At 46.3% G+C, this 16,636-nt stretch overlaps 2 protein-coding genes across 2 annotated transcripts; both read right to left on the bottom strand.

Moving 5' to 3' along the window:
• Window positions 1-3,497: 3,497 nt before the first annotated feature.
• Window positions 3,498-5,254, bottom strand: T265_01215 (hypothetical protein; the record flags this gene model as incomplete). Its single annotated transcript, XM_009165200.1, has 7 exons — window positions 3,498-3,825; window positions 3,867-4,007; window positions 4,043-4,611; window positions 4,646-4,829; window positions 4,861-5,033; window positions 5,067-5,148; window positions 5,183-5,254. The coding sequence occupies 7 exons, from the start codon at window positions 5,252-5,254 to the stop codon at window positions 3,718-3,720; spliced, it is 1,329 nt and encodes a 442-aa protein (XP_009163464.1).
• Window positions 5,255-6,108: 854 nt separating this feature from the next.
• T265_01214 (hypothetical protein) lies at window positions 6,109-12,638 on the bottom strand (the record flags this gene model as incomplete). The annotated part of the gene is made up of 8 exons (XM_009165199.1): window positions 6,109-6,216; window positions 6,258-6,398; window positions 6,434-7,002; window positions 7,037-7,220; window positions 7,252-7,424; window positions 7,458-7,539; window positions 7,574-7,719; window positions 12,577-12,638. The coding sequence occupies 7 exons, from the start codon at window positions 7,643-7,645 to the stop codon at window positions 6,109-6,111; spliced, it is 1,329 nt and encodes a 442-aa protein (XP_009163463.1).
• Between the last annotated feature and the right edge of the window lie 3,998 nt (window positions 12,639-16,636).

Raw genomic sequence — 16,636 nt, 5'->3', positions numbered from 1 at the left:
GGTATGATTTCCGACCAATTTTCAGTCGGCTGCTGGACCGAGGCAATACCTCTTTTCACACGTACGCAGTAGACACGGAGTAAGGCTTGCAGCTCCCGCCTCACGAACCAGAGGTCAATCTCATCTCCAATACTCAACCAAGCAGCCCTAAATTGGCTCGTAGTTGCGAAATTTGTGGAAACTTACGTCCACGTCACTTGCTTGAAAGTTTACCTGCTGTACTCTGGCGAATCCATACCAAACAAGGGAAGCACTCTACATAAATTTAACTAATCGGAACTCCGCAGTGCATGTCGTTGACCGTGGCGGAATTGGAATTCCGGACATGCGAGGCGAATGTGTCACTACTACTCTACTAGTGCCGAACACTGATTAGTTGTAAGCGGTTGAGATTCGCAGAATAATTACATTCAATCACGAAAGCACGAAGACCGTACAGACTTCCGGTCGACCGTAGTTGTTTTCACCCCACGTTGCTATGTCACGGCCTGTTGCCTGTGGAATTTATATAAGCGTGGGTTTCATATAGGACGATGGTTGGACACATGTGACGCGGAAACTGCGAACAGGTGCATTGCTGTCAAAGATGTGCACAACGGACACAGGAACCATATGCATACGGATCTCTCGAATGTCACAGAATTATGGGTTTGCTCTTTTGAAATTATCTCACTACCTAAACAATAGACGTGTCCAAATGCACTCATTTGCGAATTATTTTGATGTCAACGAGACTCAGGTGAGTCGTTTGTTTAATATTGCTCAACTCAATATGCTACACATTGAGGTATATTTCCTTCACACAGCACACTAATTTGTGTAGCATAAACAAGGCTCACCTGGGATTGAGTTCCCCCATCTACACTACAGCAATTTCCAAATGAGTGTATTTAACGAGGTGGAGATGGGGTTGACAGAAATCCGGGGACCAGGTCTGCCTGATGAACCACATGGTGAAACCAGCCGCGGACCGTTAAAGGGATTTAAGCAACCTAATGACCTCCCAGCAACGTCAAGAAAGCTATTTATGAACATGTACATCCGAATTTTGACCGGTAAATCCAAATAAACTTAGCCTTCTTAATGCAAGACTCCCTTGTACGGTTAGGAATATTTCCACCCATCCATTAATCAAACCCGGAATTCCAAAGACTTGGTACTGATTAATCCCGTCGATCACGTAGTCCCACCTTGCTGCTTGTCTAAAAGAATGATAGAATTCGTATGAGTCGTGGCAGTAACGCAGTACCGTAATGTGAGAAGCGACCTGCTAGCCGAGCAGCCATTGTAGCCGAAACTGCATGCACGTGTTGGAGCAGTGAAGGACTGGGTGTTAGTGAACGGAGAGCGGTGATAGCACAGAATAATGTCTGAAACAGGCATATATGAATACCTTTGCGCATTTCCCATGTTTCCAAACGTCAAGATGGTATCTCCGCTGCACCAGAGTTCTTGATTAGAACTTACAGCATTTATTGCTCAAAGCGCTGCCCCTGGAGATATGGTGATGGAAAAGGGATTAACGTCCAAGTTCTACCAAATTCACACAAATTTACTTCTGTTCCCTCAGAGTAAGAGTGGTACCGGCCTCCTCAAATACCATTGATGAAATGAGTACGGAATGTTCATCCTCACTGGAATGTTGCCGCTAGGGAGACCCACCTCTAGGTGCAGTGAAACACCCAGGGGTTTTAGCCAGTGTGGCGTCCACTAGAACCGTCATCATCGACAGCACATCGTATCCAACACTGATGATTTGCTGCCGCACAACCCCTAAGTCACTTAGAAGCCCTGTTCTGAAAAGAAAAGTGGACGGGGAAGGGAATCATCGCTGGTCTCTAATAATCATTCCGAAGTGCCCACACCCCCAGACACTCATCCAGGATCACGTGCACCCATCCTCAAAGTGATTCACACATGTGACTACTCAGAAGCCTTACCGAACGGCCAATAGTCTCTTCACCTTATTTCGTGCCAGAGCCCAGTACATGCCTTTAACGAAGACCAGCACGTGCTGAAATTAGACACCATGTTGGTCTCGGCGATGAGTCTGGTGGCAATACAACTAGGTTACCTTTCAGTAGGGCAAAAATGTGACCTGACCTGAAGCGGTTACTAGGTGGCAGTTGAGACACTAAAGGAGTCAAGCCGCTTGAGTGCCCACATCTGCCCACTACGATCGTAGTCCACAATCCAAATGTTCCGGCCCCGCGGTGTTCAGTGCACGATTATTGCAGCAACGAGCCACTATCACCTTTCGAACAGCCGCATGGACTGGGAAACTGCCTTTAATCCTAACCTTTCAAAAACTGAGTGTGCAGATGTGAACTCTCCGGAAGTCACATGGATTGCGAGATACATAGGCTGTGAAGATGGCAGGTGTAGTCTTTAGACTTGTCGATATTGCCAACATCCACGGAACCATCAGACTCTTCTGGCGAGTTGGCCACATGCCACCCGCAAAAAACAACCGCTATACACAATAAACTCATGGACCACGGGATCGATCTCTTCATATCCGATTCATTTCGCCGAAATCCCTTGCCTCGGTCCTGATGTTCAAACACAACGAAACTTACGGCTTTTAGTTTCTCTCTGAATTACACTGATATAACAATTTGATAGTTGCAATAGCTGAAAAAACCGCACACCTGATTTAACACCGATGAGACTGAGTCCGGCGAAAATCAAACGGTGTCATAGCTGATTTCCCAGGCGTTAGCTTTCGCACGCAGTCTTCCAAACAATTCCCACATGGCAAGATGTTTCCAACTAAAAACAGTGGGATTTCCGTAATGGGATGTCCGTTAATTCGATTATATAGCAGTTACTACACGACATCGATGGTCAGGAGCGTAGCTGATGTGTCTCCCTTGCTCCAGGTTGCTACATATTTTAAAACACGTGGAATTTCCTCAACCCATTAATTTGTCTTAAAAATATCCGAAAGTTGGTATGCGCACGGGAAAATGAAAAAAAAACCGTCCACCCTTTCGATGCCCAATTGCCATGCAACAAGGAAGCACGAGGACCGGAACACTGCCAGGTTGCCCAGGCCTAGACAGGGGAATTCGGGAGGAATAGGTCGGGTTCGAACCAGGGACCCCCCGGTCAGCAAACTCGAGCTATAACCACTTAAATATCTCGCCCATGGAAGATTTCATAAGGTTTTTGTACAAGGCCAGTAGACGTTCGAAGATTAAGGGTTCGTACCAAGGCAATTCGGGAACTACGATGAACGTCACGGACAAGTTTATAGGCTAGATTCGATAGTAACGCTGCAGTCAGGTTCTGTGATGCCTATTAACCAGTGGGCAGAGATGGCAATCCTCCCAAAACAGTCGCAAAGCGAACAATAGCACCAAATCAAAGGCGTCTGGGCAATCCGAGTGCCAAGTAGGACTTGAAACGACACGTTAACGAATTAGCCGGAAGAACGACTACTCGGCCGTTACGTGGAAAGGCTGGGATGCATTGGTGTAAAAAGCACCGCGGAACGCCGATTAACACTAGTTGTATTCTGAACCAAAACTCGACTACTGAGGCATTCAAAACGCACAAGACTTACAAAAGCAAGATGACTGGATGCGTGTATTAGGAATCGACAAGAAGTTCGTATGGATAAATGAGCAGAAATAAAGCCGAACCAAGTTGAACAAACAAGTCCGGAAGCGACACAAGCTACTCCTTATGGTCCATAGTCAAATATGAAGCACGTCAGATGGCATCTATATCAATTTCATCTTCGCTTTCGGTACCGTCCTTCGATTCGGTGGCAGGGGGGCTTTCCTTGGGCTCGACATCTACCGTTGCCTCGGATGTACCCTAGTATGCAGCCAAAGATTAACTACCGGATGGGAACTTACGTTTGACCTTGCATCGGGCACTTCATCGTCTGCCTCAGAGTCTTCAGATTCTTCTTCTGCCTCCTGTAACCATTTAACCATTGGGGCACAGTGTGACAAAATCTTTGAGCTCAATTCCCGAGAGACAAACTTCTTAGAAGGCTAAAGGCAAGATAAAACACAAAAATGGATCATACCCCTTTTTCATACCACGCAATGATAACATCCTCCTCGATGATGTCATTATCATACAAAGCCTTCAGTATATGACATGCCTTAGAAAGTAAGTTGTGTTCTGTGTGCCGTTCAATCAGTTTGGCCATGGCACCCAAGACATATTGTTGGGCGCGCTTTTCGTTTCCTCCAACTCTGGTGAACAGTAAGAAAACGGGCGCAAACTTCTTGATATCCCCTATGATTGCGGTAGGGGAAGACAGGAGAGCTTCAGCGAGCACCAGAACGGCACGAGGACCCAGTTCTAGACTATCAGCTTGCTGTCGTATGTCCCGACGGTGCGTCAGTACAGCATTTTTGCGTTGTAGCTGGAGCAAATGCTTATAAAAGACGTCAGCCTTTTCGCTTTCTGATTTGTCAACATCAACGCTCAGGGCCAATGACTGGGCCATTGCTGATAGTTCACTCATTCGTTGCAGTTGTGCCTCTTCGGTCGTGTCTTCGCCCCAGTCATCATCATCGCCTTCGAGCGCGGTTGCAGTAGGACTGTAGCCACTGTTTTCGTCACCAGCGGTGCTGACTTCATGGTCATCTGAAGAGAACGATTAAATTTATACTCATAATACCTGAGGTTCTCTCGCCATTCTTTCCTTTCTTCCCCTTTTTCGGTTTTGCTTTATTCGAAGACGTATCGGGCTCTGGAGGGTTTTTGACAATGTATTGGGTCAGACGGTGAGCTACATCCAATTGACCTTGGCTGCCGCAGGCTTTACAAGTGGTCCCAACTGTTCCAGTCTTCCTATTGACGTGCTAAAAACATTAACATGGAAAGCGAACGCACCATAGTGGTTTCCGGATTTCCACAACCTTGACATAAGACGAACTTCTTGATGAAACCATCTAACAGCTCCTGAAGCTTAGTGGCTTCGTGTGCGCCGTTTACGATATACCGCTCGTTTTTATCATCCACATGAATCTGAGCCCCCAACTCGCAGCCGAAAAATTTCGTCAAGTCTGACATGAACAGTAAACCGAAATTCAACTTACATATTGGTTTACGGTTCAAAGCTTTGGCAATATCAGAAACGTTAACAATCACCGTCTTAATACCATTACCTTTGCCCTCTACCTGGAACAAAATATAATGAAAGTAGACAAGGTACCTTGGCGTTAAGCTTCGGCATTTTGTACCTGTAAAAGGTATCTTCAACCTCTCGATTGATGTTGACCGCCATTGTGGATGACACGAACTACCATCTGCCTCTCGAAAATTGCAGCCTTCAACCATGAAACAGGGTACGGTCCCGGGCTAAAATTGAGATAGAAAATTGTAATACATTACCCCTATGGGTTCGGAAGTAACACGGGAATCATAATTGCCATGCAACAAGGAAGCACGAGGACCGGAACACTGCCAGGTTGCCCAGGCCTAGACAGGGGAATTCGGGAGGAATAGGTCGGGTTCGAACCAGGGACCCCCCGGTCAGCAAACTCGAGCTATAACCACTTAAATATCTCGCCCATGGAAGATTTCATAAGGTTTTTGTACAAGGCCAGTAGACGTTCGAAGATTAAGGGTTCGTACCAAGGCAATTCGGGAACTACGATGAACGTCACGGACAAGTTTATAGGCTAGATTCGATAGTAATGCTGCAGTCAGGTACTGTGATGCCTATTAACCAGTGGGCAGAGATGGCAATCCTCCCAAAACAGTCGCAAAGCGAACAATAGCACCAAATCAAAGGCGTCTGGGCAATCCGAGTGCCAAGTAGGACTTGAAACGACACGTTAACGAATTAGCCGGAAGAACGACTACTCGGCCGTTACGTGGAAAGGCTGGGATGCATTGGTGTAAAAAGCACCGCGGAACGCCGATTAACACTAGTTGTATTCTGAACCAAAACTCGACTACTGAGGCATTCAAAACGCACAAGACTTACAAAAGCAAGATGACTGGATGCGTGTATTAGGAATCGACAAGAAGTTCGTATGGATAAATGAGCAGAAATAAAGCCGAACCAAGTTGAACAAACAAGTCCGGAAGCGACACAAGCTACTCCTTATGGTCCATAGTCAAATATGAAGCACGTCAGATGGCATCTATATCAATTTCATCTTCGCTTTCGGTACCGTCCTTCGATTCGGTGGCAGGGGGGCTTTCCTTGGGCTCGACATCTACCGTTGCCTCGGATGTACCCTAGTATGCAGCCAAAGATTAACTACCGGATGGGAACTTACGTTTGACCTTGCATCGGGCACTTCATCGTCTGCCTCAGAGTCTTCAGATTCTTCTTCTGCCTCCTGTAACCATTTAACCATTGGGGCACAGTGTGACAAAATCTTTGAGCTCAATTCCCGAGAGACAAACTTCTTAGAAGGCTAAAGGCAAGATAAAACACAAAAATGGATCATACCCCTTTTTCATACCACGCAATGATAACATCCTCCTCGATGATGTCATTATCATACAAAGCCTTCAGTATATGACATGCCTTAGAAAGTAAGTTGTGTTCTGTGTGCCGTTCAATCAGTTTGGCCATGGCACCCAAGACATATTGTTGGGCGCGCTTTTCGTTTCCTCCAACTCTGGTGAACAGTAAGAAAACGGGCGCAAACTTCTTGATATCCCCTATGATTGCGGTAGGGGAAGACAGGAGAGCTTCAGCGAGCACCAGAACGGCACGAGGACCCAGTTCTAGACTATCAGCTTGCTGTCGTATGTCCCGACGGTGCGTCAGTACAGCATTTTTGCGTTGTAGCTGGAGCAAATGCTTATAAAAGACGTCAGCCTTTTCGCTTTCTGATTTGTCAACATCAACGCTCAGGGCCAATGACTGGGCCATTGCTGATAGTTCACTCATTCGTTGCAGTTGTGCCTCTTCGGTCGTGTCTTCGCCCCAGTCATCATCATCGCCTTCGAGCGCGGTTGCAGTAGGACTGTAGCCACTGTTTTCGTCACCAGCGGTGCTGACTTCATGGTCATCTGAAGAGAACGATTAAATTTATACTCATAATACCTGAGGTTCTCTCGCCATTCTTTCCTTTCTTCCCCTTTTTCGGTTTTGCTTTATTCGAAGACGTATCGGGCTCTGGAGGGTTTTTGACAATGTATTGGGTCAGACGGTGAGCTACATCCAATTGACCTTGGCTGCCGCAGGCTTTACAAGTGGTCCCAACTGTTCCAGTCTTCCTATTGACGTGCTAAAAACATTAACATGGAAAGCGAACGCACCATAGTGGTTTCCGGATTTCCACAACCTTGACATAAGACGAACTTCTTGATGAAACCATCTAACAGCTCCTGAAGCTTAGTGGCTTCGTGTGCGCCGTTTACGATATACCGCTCGTTTTTATCATCCACATGAATCTGAGCCCCCAACTCGCAGCCGAAAAATTTCGTCAAGTCTGACATGAACAGTAAACCGAAATTCAACTTACATATTGGTTTACGGTTCAAAGCTTTGGCAATATCAGAAACGTTAACAATCACCGTCTTAATACCATTACCTTTGCCCTCTACCTGGAACAAAATATAATGAAAGTAGACAAGGTACCTTGGCGTTAAGCTTCGGCATTTTGTACCTGTAAAAGGTATCTTCAACCTCTCGATTGATGTTGACCGCCATTGTGGATGACACGAACTACCATCTGCCTCTCGAAAATTGCAGCCTTCAACCATGAAACAGGGTACGGTCCCGGGCTAAAATTGAGATAGAAAATTGTAATACACTACCCCTATGGGTTCGGAAGTAACACGGGAATCATGCAATCAAAGAGTAGTCCAGATGTGTCGTTCTTTTTTCAGTGAGTGACTGTATGCGCGCAATTCGAACCCAACCCCAGCATTTCAATTGGCACCGCCTGTGCTCAGGCAACCTGGTGTTTGCGCTCATGTTCACAAACAAACTTGAATCCTGATCATAATCCAGTGCATATGCGCCTCTAACTTCGTGCCAATTTGAATGAAATTGGCTTGTCCTTGGACGATGACTTGACATCTGAACCACACTCCACGCTGCTGAATGAGCTCGGGAGAGCTCAGGGCAAAAACTTACCGGAAGGTCCGTGGTTCGAACTAAAATCTGTATCTCGACTGTTTCAGTCTTGACCTGAGCAACCCGACATGACTTCAGCTCTCATGCTTCCTTCTGGTGACACGGCAGCTAGGCATCAAAAGGGTGTTGCATCTGAACGACAACTATTATTATACGTGCTGGATTTGTCCTATGCTCACGTGAACCACCGTGTTACTAATTATGATACTGTTTTTCACTTCGCCATACTAATTCCACCATCAATATCGACAATACATCAAGATTCGACACTGATACCTGGCTGGTGTACCTATGTGGTTTGGTTGAAAAACGTATTGTGAATAGGATAAGTGGATGGCGAACGGACTTATTGCTAGCCAATCATGACCACTTTGTGCCCAAACCTCCGGGTACCCATTCAGGTGATCTAGATAAAAGCTGAGAACAGGAATACCACTGACATCACGCAAACGTTCCGTGTTCACTCTCATTGTCGCCGTTCAGCCGTTGCACTCTTCCGGTGCCTACCTGTCATGCCACCAGAAAGATGCACGGGGACTGGGATACCGCCAAGCTGCCCAAGCCTAAACAGGGGAAATCGAGAGGCAGAGGTCGGATTCAAACCACGACCAGTAAATTCGCGCTGTAACCACTGAGCGACCTTGCCATTATCATCCACATAACCTGAGTTTCCAAACCACTTCCAAAATGTGATCCTGACAACCAGATTTACGGTCCCTAGACACAGTTGAAGTGAACAATTAACCGGCGGCATGAGTAAGCCACCCAGGATCTTGACACAATGCGAAGATGTAGCCAGTGCTTCTAAAACTCCGTCGGAATCTTGACTGGAGCTTTCGGACTTGCGTCTCGCATGGCGAATTTAGATGTCACAATACGATTACAGTGGGCTTATCCATTTATGGTCGGAGCAGTTGCTTTGTGAATGACGGTGCAGTGATGTACTGGCCCAAAGTTGCTGGATTGCTAGACTGTAACACTCATTCGGCGCCTAGTTACCGTTATACTTGAAGGAAGCACAATGGCTGATTACCAGAAAACGCCGTTCTCAAATGGGCCTGAGCAACCTGATCAAAATGAAACAAAGTCATGGCCGTCTTTGGACAGTGTTGGTGAATGGTAAGGTTCAGCTCAACGGTCAAGATGTCGGCTCTTGTCATATATTAAATCTCAAGTATTATCCTTGTGTATGGGGTGACGTTTCTAAGCATTCCTAGCTAGGCTAACTTAACCTTCCAGGGGGCCCTTTAATCCACCAGGTCCGTCTGTCGTCCAACAGTTCTTCCAGCTGAATTGTGATCAGCGCAGTACGGCGCAAGAAATCCGACATCAAGTAATCGTGCTGAAGCCGGGAGCGCCTAACGAGTTTCCTGCAGTATGAATCACTGTGATTACCTTTTCTGGATTATCACCAACTTCGCCTCCGGGAGTTTACGTTAAGTTTCACCAAAGTTATAGCTAAGTCTATCTAGATTCAAGGTTGTCAATCGCAATGGGGGAGGCAAGTAGCATTTAACATCTGCTTGTGGATGTAGCATTACTGAGGAACAAGTGATTCGTGCAAAGATGTCGAAGACGACCATTATTATAACTGCACCCTGAGTCTGAACTGAGGGGACCAACAAGTCCCACTTCGGATGAGCCGAGATGTCTCATTTGCAAACAGTCCGAACAGCGGAACTGAAACGCCTGCAGTTGTTCGACATTCGTTATCTCCGGACAATGGCTCGTGTGGGCTGGTGTCGGAGAATACATAACGAGAGAATAGGAAAGCGAGTTTTCGGTTGTGCGATCGAGTTTGCTGATGAATGTGTCCAGCACCAGAAGCTGGGTTGGTTGGGCCATGTATTGCGTAGTTCGAACTACTATTTGTCGAAGAGGATGATTTTTTTCGCGCCCATTCTTATGGGCAGAAGAGAAGTTTGAGAGATTACGAAGCGTTTGTGTTGTCGGTGCAACTCGCCTGCATGACGGGATGGTATGAAACCAAAAACGTAAGTCAACGGACTACTCAGTTGATGTGGCAGGTAAATTTATTCACTTGCACATGGTTCAACTGTAGCGGCCTTCCGGAGCCTAACTGCCATGCCACCCGAAGAATGAGCAGGGGCCGAGATACCTATAAAAATGGCAGCGGGAATTTCGATTCCGCCGGGAGCAGAATATACATCACGATGGTGCAATTCATTCGGTCAGCCAGGGATCGTGCTCCGAAATCTCAAATAGGATACGATCACGCCACTTGTTGAGCCAACTCTAATTCCAGGCACCCCAATTTTTATATTACCTCGCACTGTATTTTGCCCGATAGGTTGAGATTTTGTTCCAAAAGTGCTTGAGCGCGCAGACCAATCTGACATGCAGGGCCTGATGCTCCGTCACGCCATCAGCTGTGCTAAATTCACTCGATATTCGTTTGCCAGAGCTTCCGCCGCCTACGGAATCTGATGATGGTAATCTGCGCCGTTTTCTCTGCACACACCCCGTTAACACTGCCTGTAAGATATTCGACGCTAGTTCTTGCCTCCAGAAAGCCATACTGCCTTAGTCCCTTTTCGTGGTCCTACCAATTGCGATGTTACTGGTTTTATGTTCTGCCTTTGCGTGTACGCTGGACTCGCCTTCAATTGATTTGTACCGGTTATCTGAGACGAAGACTCAAAACCCAAGCACGGTTGACAAACTGATGTCATTGATTTCATGTTCCATGTGGTGAAATGCATCGGTAGGAAGAGCGCGAGATTACTAACCGCAAGGTCCGTGGTTCGAACCTGACCTCTGCCTCGACTCCCCGTCTGGGCTTGGACAACCTGACAGTATCCCAGACCTCGTGCTTCCTTCTAATGACATGGTAGTTAGGCACTGAAAAGATACTACAGCTGAATGGTGTTTGCTCCAACTGCTCACCGAATACGAACTGCACATGGTCCAGTAGCCCGCCATTAGCCGCACGGATTCCACATTGGTCATACAACCCTTGTCGATACCTCTGAAATACTCACGCTCTTGTAGAGTATGCCCTCCGAGTGTATTTCCAAGGAGACACGAATTCACTTAGCTGTCGAAAATAAGCTAAGCCTCAAGGCCATGTGCAGTTTAATACACTGCATTTCGAATCGTACTTTAGATGAGTGGAAAGAATTGAGCATATTAGATAACCCGTAACTACTGTCCTTCGCTCAGGCTGTAGACCCGGATACCGAGATCAAACAGCTTGTGTAGGTAGAGCATACGGTAAGGCATTCAACTTCATAAATCCTAGAGCAACTCTCCCCAAATAACACATATGCACACATGGGAGCGCTGGACTAACGGCAATAGTTTCGAACGGAATTCAGGCTAAAAATATTGTAGCAATACCAACCTCATACCTCACAGCTTCAGACGACGGTGACAATTATTACTAGGACCAGCTGGTGCAGACAGTACGGCCACGCTTTCAAACCACATGAAGCCGGCAACCGGTAGTTCTAGCAATGGGATCCAATGACAGTGGCATACCTAATCCTCCGAATACCCAGTAAACCCAGTAAACAGTGCCACCGCTGGCTAACGGTGGCTAGCTTCGCCACTGATTTTGGTTAATACAAGCCAAACATAGCATTTGTTGCATGAAAGCCTTCTGAAAACAAATGTAACAGGATAATCTGGATACTGGAGCTCTATCTCGAAGTACTTTTTGAAACCGATTTGTTTGAATGCACCACCGATTAAATATATCACGAAATTTTTGGGTTGCCACCTTTAGTCGCTTTGAGCCACCGGTGTCAAGCGTAACATGCCATCCCTATTTGTCTCCTCTTGCCACCGATGGCACCACCGGTGGTGCCGCGGTGGCGTGTTTACTGGGTATCGACACTGAGATTATCATCCTTTAGGACTAGCTGCCTGCCGGACAAAACTATCAGATGAGGTTGAGCGGCATTCGACTCATGGGAACCAATCACCTCGTCTCACTGCATTGACTCAAGGCGGGAGATCCACCCATGACATAGACCCAATTGCAGTTAAGCCTCGGCTTCGAAGCGCCCGCATCACGCGAATCGAGTTCTCCAAACACGCAGCAAAACCCCTGAGTGAGCGGACAGGTCAAACTGTACCCGTTGCTCGGGCGTCCTCTTCTTGAAGACTAGGCGAAGAAAGAAAAAACTTCGAACCCGAAACAGCGCACTATTGATGACTGGGCTAATAAGTCGCGACTGCACCAGGCCGCTCGTATATTCCGCGTTATCGTAGGCAAGTCACTAAATGCCACAGAAATTACGTACGACTTCTGGCAAACTAAAATAGTGAGCTAAGAGCAAGGGTATTCCCCGATACTAGTGTTACGTATTGAATACCATTCCGCTGCTCTTTTGGTGACCTCGGATCGCCCACTCAGAATTCAGCAGAAATAAACCAAATATATCCAGCTACCACAAACTAAAATGTGGACACACACTACGCTAAACCTTGCCGCCAAGTTTACACGGATATGGAGATACTATAACCAACAGACCTACCTCGGAAAGGGGAAACGGGGAAGTGATGTCTGTGGCCTCCAGCGCGACTCGACGTAGCAGAAGTGTATGCATACAAACAAACTTCGCACGCCTCCGCCAAAATAACTACACCTACCTACCGTCGCTAGTTTCCGATGTATTGCGAGGCACAATAATGCTACTTGAATATTTTCAGAACAGGACTGTTGAATGTATCCATCCAAGGCATGCGAAACGAACGCGCTTAGTTTGAATGGAAACGTGTTAGTAACCCGGAGGGGCAAAGTCGGCAGGGTCAGAAAGTGACTTCCCATCAGCGGCCACAACACTGAGAATTGCAGATGAATTAATGAAAGAAAGCCTGTGAAAGAAATGTCTCAGCGTCTTAGGTAGAAGGGCCTAGTCCGTGGAGGTAGATCCGTTGCGTCTCCCATGATCTAGTTTGGCAGTAATCTCAGACCTGAGCGTGTTAATTAGAATAAATAGGGAGAGATCATAGGATTCATGGAAGGGCTTATGATATTTCCTTTGTTACTGGCCTAGAGCAGATAATCGTCCTGCTAAACGACAACCAGAGACATGGGATGCCCTAGTGGGAGCAACTGGATATGGTAATGAAAGTGCCAAAGACTGAAAAGGCTTCAAGGTTGCCAAGGGACATTATGAAATCATCCATGGAGTGGCCGATTTCCCATGATGCAGTGAGAAGAACACGTATGAAGAGGGCCTATATTCAAAATTTCTTTTTAGGCATCTAACCTTCTGATGTCCTCTGACCCACTTTCGCCATGCACGACGAAGGCGTTTGCTGGGTCTCCTCTGAATGACATATGGACACACTTTTCTTCATTCACAAAAATGCCAGCCAAACGATCAATACTTTGAAGCGTCTGCATTCATTTTGATTGCACCTACATTGGAACTTCAGGATTTCAGGTCGCCAGCAAAGAAACAAACATTACATTATTTGAAAACATCAGTATGCACTAAACTGACCCTTGAGGGAATCCAATGGAGACTGCCGCTGGAGGTCTAGTATCCTTTCATTAAAAATGTTATGTCTGATAATATCTCCTTGATCCAGAGAAAAATTTACTCTTGGATTCCATCAACTCGAGTTTGTAGAGCAGCTTAACATGTGAGAATCGATCAAATGCTCTTGAAAACAAGGAAAAGTGGTACTAGAAATAAATCCCCCATCCTTTGCTTGGTTCGAGATGTCCATAAATACGAGCATGTTCGTCACGAATGATCTCCGTTGAACTGGAGATAACAAGTTGTTGGTAGTAAAGTCATCCAGAATGGCTCGTTGCAGAATGCCTTTCACCACCTTGCACGGCAAGCTGGTCTGTAGCTGCCGGGTGATCGTCAGTCGCCCGTTTTGTAGACCGGAGAGATAATCGCTTTTTTTTCGAGGCATGGGTAAGTTGGTCGTCGTCAAGTGACTGACGAAACACCCAAAAGAAATGTTTTGTCGGTAAGAGTGACATCGTCAGTCCCCGTTTTTAGACCGGAGGAGAAAAGCTTTTTTTTCGAGGCATGGGTAAGTTGGTCGTCGTCAAGTGACTGACGAAACACCCAAAAGAAATGTTTTGTCGGTAAGAGTGACGCTTCTTTCAGGAACTTTAAGTGGACTTCGTCGCGTTCTAATCAAGTGTTAACGTTAGTTAAAATATGTCCATAGTTGAAGTGCTAGTATTTTCGTGTATGCAACTAACCCTGTGGGCCCCAGAGGTTTCAAAATTTTAATTTGAGTGAAGAATGTAGTGCAGCATGATCAGCAAGATGGTCCAAACGTATGCCGGGCTTCAAGCTGCTTCACAAGGTGACGCATCAGCCTAACCGCAGAGGCAGCGGCCCCGAAGTTTGAGGTGGGAAGCAGTAACTGGTTTGATAGGTTCTATTCTTGATTTTTCATCAAAAAACTCCAAAGAACTTGCTGCACCGGCTCATATCTCAGGTAGGCGCCGGTTCCATAAGCGACATAGAATGCGTCAGAGAAAACATGCAGCGACCGATAGTTGATGGTGATATTTTGCTTACGGGATTTTGTTTGACTGTACAAAGTTTTGAGGTCACTAACAACCACCTGTTTAAGTTCCATCATTGGTTTATTCAAATTTAGCATATCTGTTGATTTTGCAATACTTTTAAAAGTGTGATAGCACCACAGGTTATGTAGTGCAAATTCTACGCAGGAAAATAGCGAAATAACCTTTGTCTGTGTGAAACCCTTTTAACATAACAACCTATAGAAGTTTTCTAGCCAATCTTAGGCTAACCTTTCGTTCAATGCAACATCTGAATAGAATTTGATGCAGTGTTGCATTCATGCATGCACGCATCTATGTGGATGATCAACATTCTTGGATAGACGTAACTATCCAGTGGGTAGTGCAGCATTACGAGCTATCTGTGTGTAGGTCACAATCACAGCTACATCTTTTTCTTTGGAAATAGTCACGCTTTTAGGCTGTGATAAGTCATAAAAATAAACCCTATTGACGAAAAATACGGCCAACCATTGTCTGTCACCATGATAATGGCACATGTTGTTGCCCGTCTGGGCTAATTATCGTAACTTCTAGACCCGTGCCTACGTGCGACGCTAATTAGGAGGCCTCATTTATGAACGGTGATCTAATCTTAGAGCCATCGTCAATCATTCACATCTATAACTTCCCTCGTTGTTTCTTATCCTCGCTGCCAGTCGCTGACAATGTTAATTACCATCCCTTCATTGTTTATCTTCGACCACCTTACCAGAGTTTGGTTACCATCCCGTCTATCTTCAACCGCTTGACCAGAGTTTAGTTGCCATCTCGTCAACGTTTATCGTCAACCGCTTTCAAAATTCGGTTAGTATCTTATCAATGTTTACCTTCATCCACTCACATAATCTGTTTAGCGCATGTACACCCACTGTTCCATTCCTGTTCGAATTACGTCATGAACATTTCGCACCACGACTAACCGAGATTACCGGAATCTTATCCTAAAACACACAATGCAAGCGCATCCTCACTCACAATGTAAACGAATATACTTGCAGAACAACGACAGTAGGATGCCGACGCTTGTCGCTTCACACAGCGCCTTGGCCAGGGTCATATCAAACCTACGCATGACTCACTGTGCACGAAAAGTCTGGGCTCAATGCCGTTTTGGATTAAACGACAAGAAACAGGCCAGAGTTCAACACACTCTGTCAAGATAATAATGCGGCTAGTGGAGATTCCGCGGAAAGGGCACAACGTCATGAGCAGTGAGAAGTATCCGATGAACTAATAATATCCGGTTTCTTTCGCAACTTGTTGGGAACAATGGGCATGAGGTCCGACTAACTCAAAGACTCAGTCGGTTGACATGAACTAAAACAGAAAACCATCACTGGCCCTGAGTGGCCTTGGGCGGTTGGGTAAACGGCCGGAGTCACAACGAGCTAAAGTGGAAATGGAGACGGGACAATTCGAATCGGGAGATCATAGGAAGTTTAGCTTCAAAAATATGGTGCAATCTGAGAACAAGCAGACATACTGGTTGCACTGTTGTAGGGTAGTCAGGTGCGGGGGTGAGGTTGGATGAGGACACAGAGGTGGTTGAATTCGAACGAGTAGCCCAATCGGTTGGAATGAATGTCATGGTGTTGGTTGGGATCAATGAAACAAGTAGGTGAGAAAGCTCGTTTAGGAGGAGGAAAGGAGCAGTTACGGGTGTGCTATTAAACTGAGTATGGCAGTGCCGTGCCATCACTGGCCTGACAGGCTTCGGTTTTTGGACAGCCCCGCGACGGATGTCGCATTTGAGATGATTCAGCTGGGGGTGTGCGGTTCATTGGGCGGCGGTATTCATTTCAGCCTAGTCGAGGAAACAAGCTGGAACGAAGCCGATATGGGATTGTAGGGTTTTCGTGGTCCGCTTGGTGGTCCCGGAGTTGTAGACTATAGGCCAGGTGGAGTGGATATCAGCTAAACAGGTCGTCAAAAGCGTGCGCTTCCGAAGTTCAAAGCTTCGGAAGATGAGGAGGTGAGTGGAAATTCGCAAAACGTGGTGAGTTGGATGGGATATAAAATGAGATAAT

This window comes from Opisthorchis viverrini (assembly GCF_000715545.1).
Source record: "Opisthorchis viverrini unplaced genomic scaffold opera_v5_13, whole genome shotgun sequence".
In the NCBI taxonomy this organism is placed as follows: domain Eukaryota; kingdom Metazoa; phylum Platyhelminthes; class Trematoda; order Opisthorchiida; family Opisthorchiidae; genus Opisthorchis; species Opisthorchis viverrini.
Note: the sequence above shows the minus strand (reverse complement) of the source record. Positions and strands in the feature narration are given on the sequence as shown.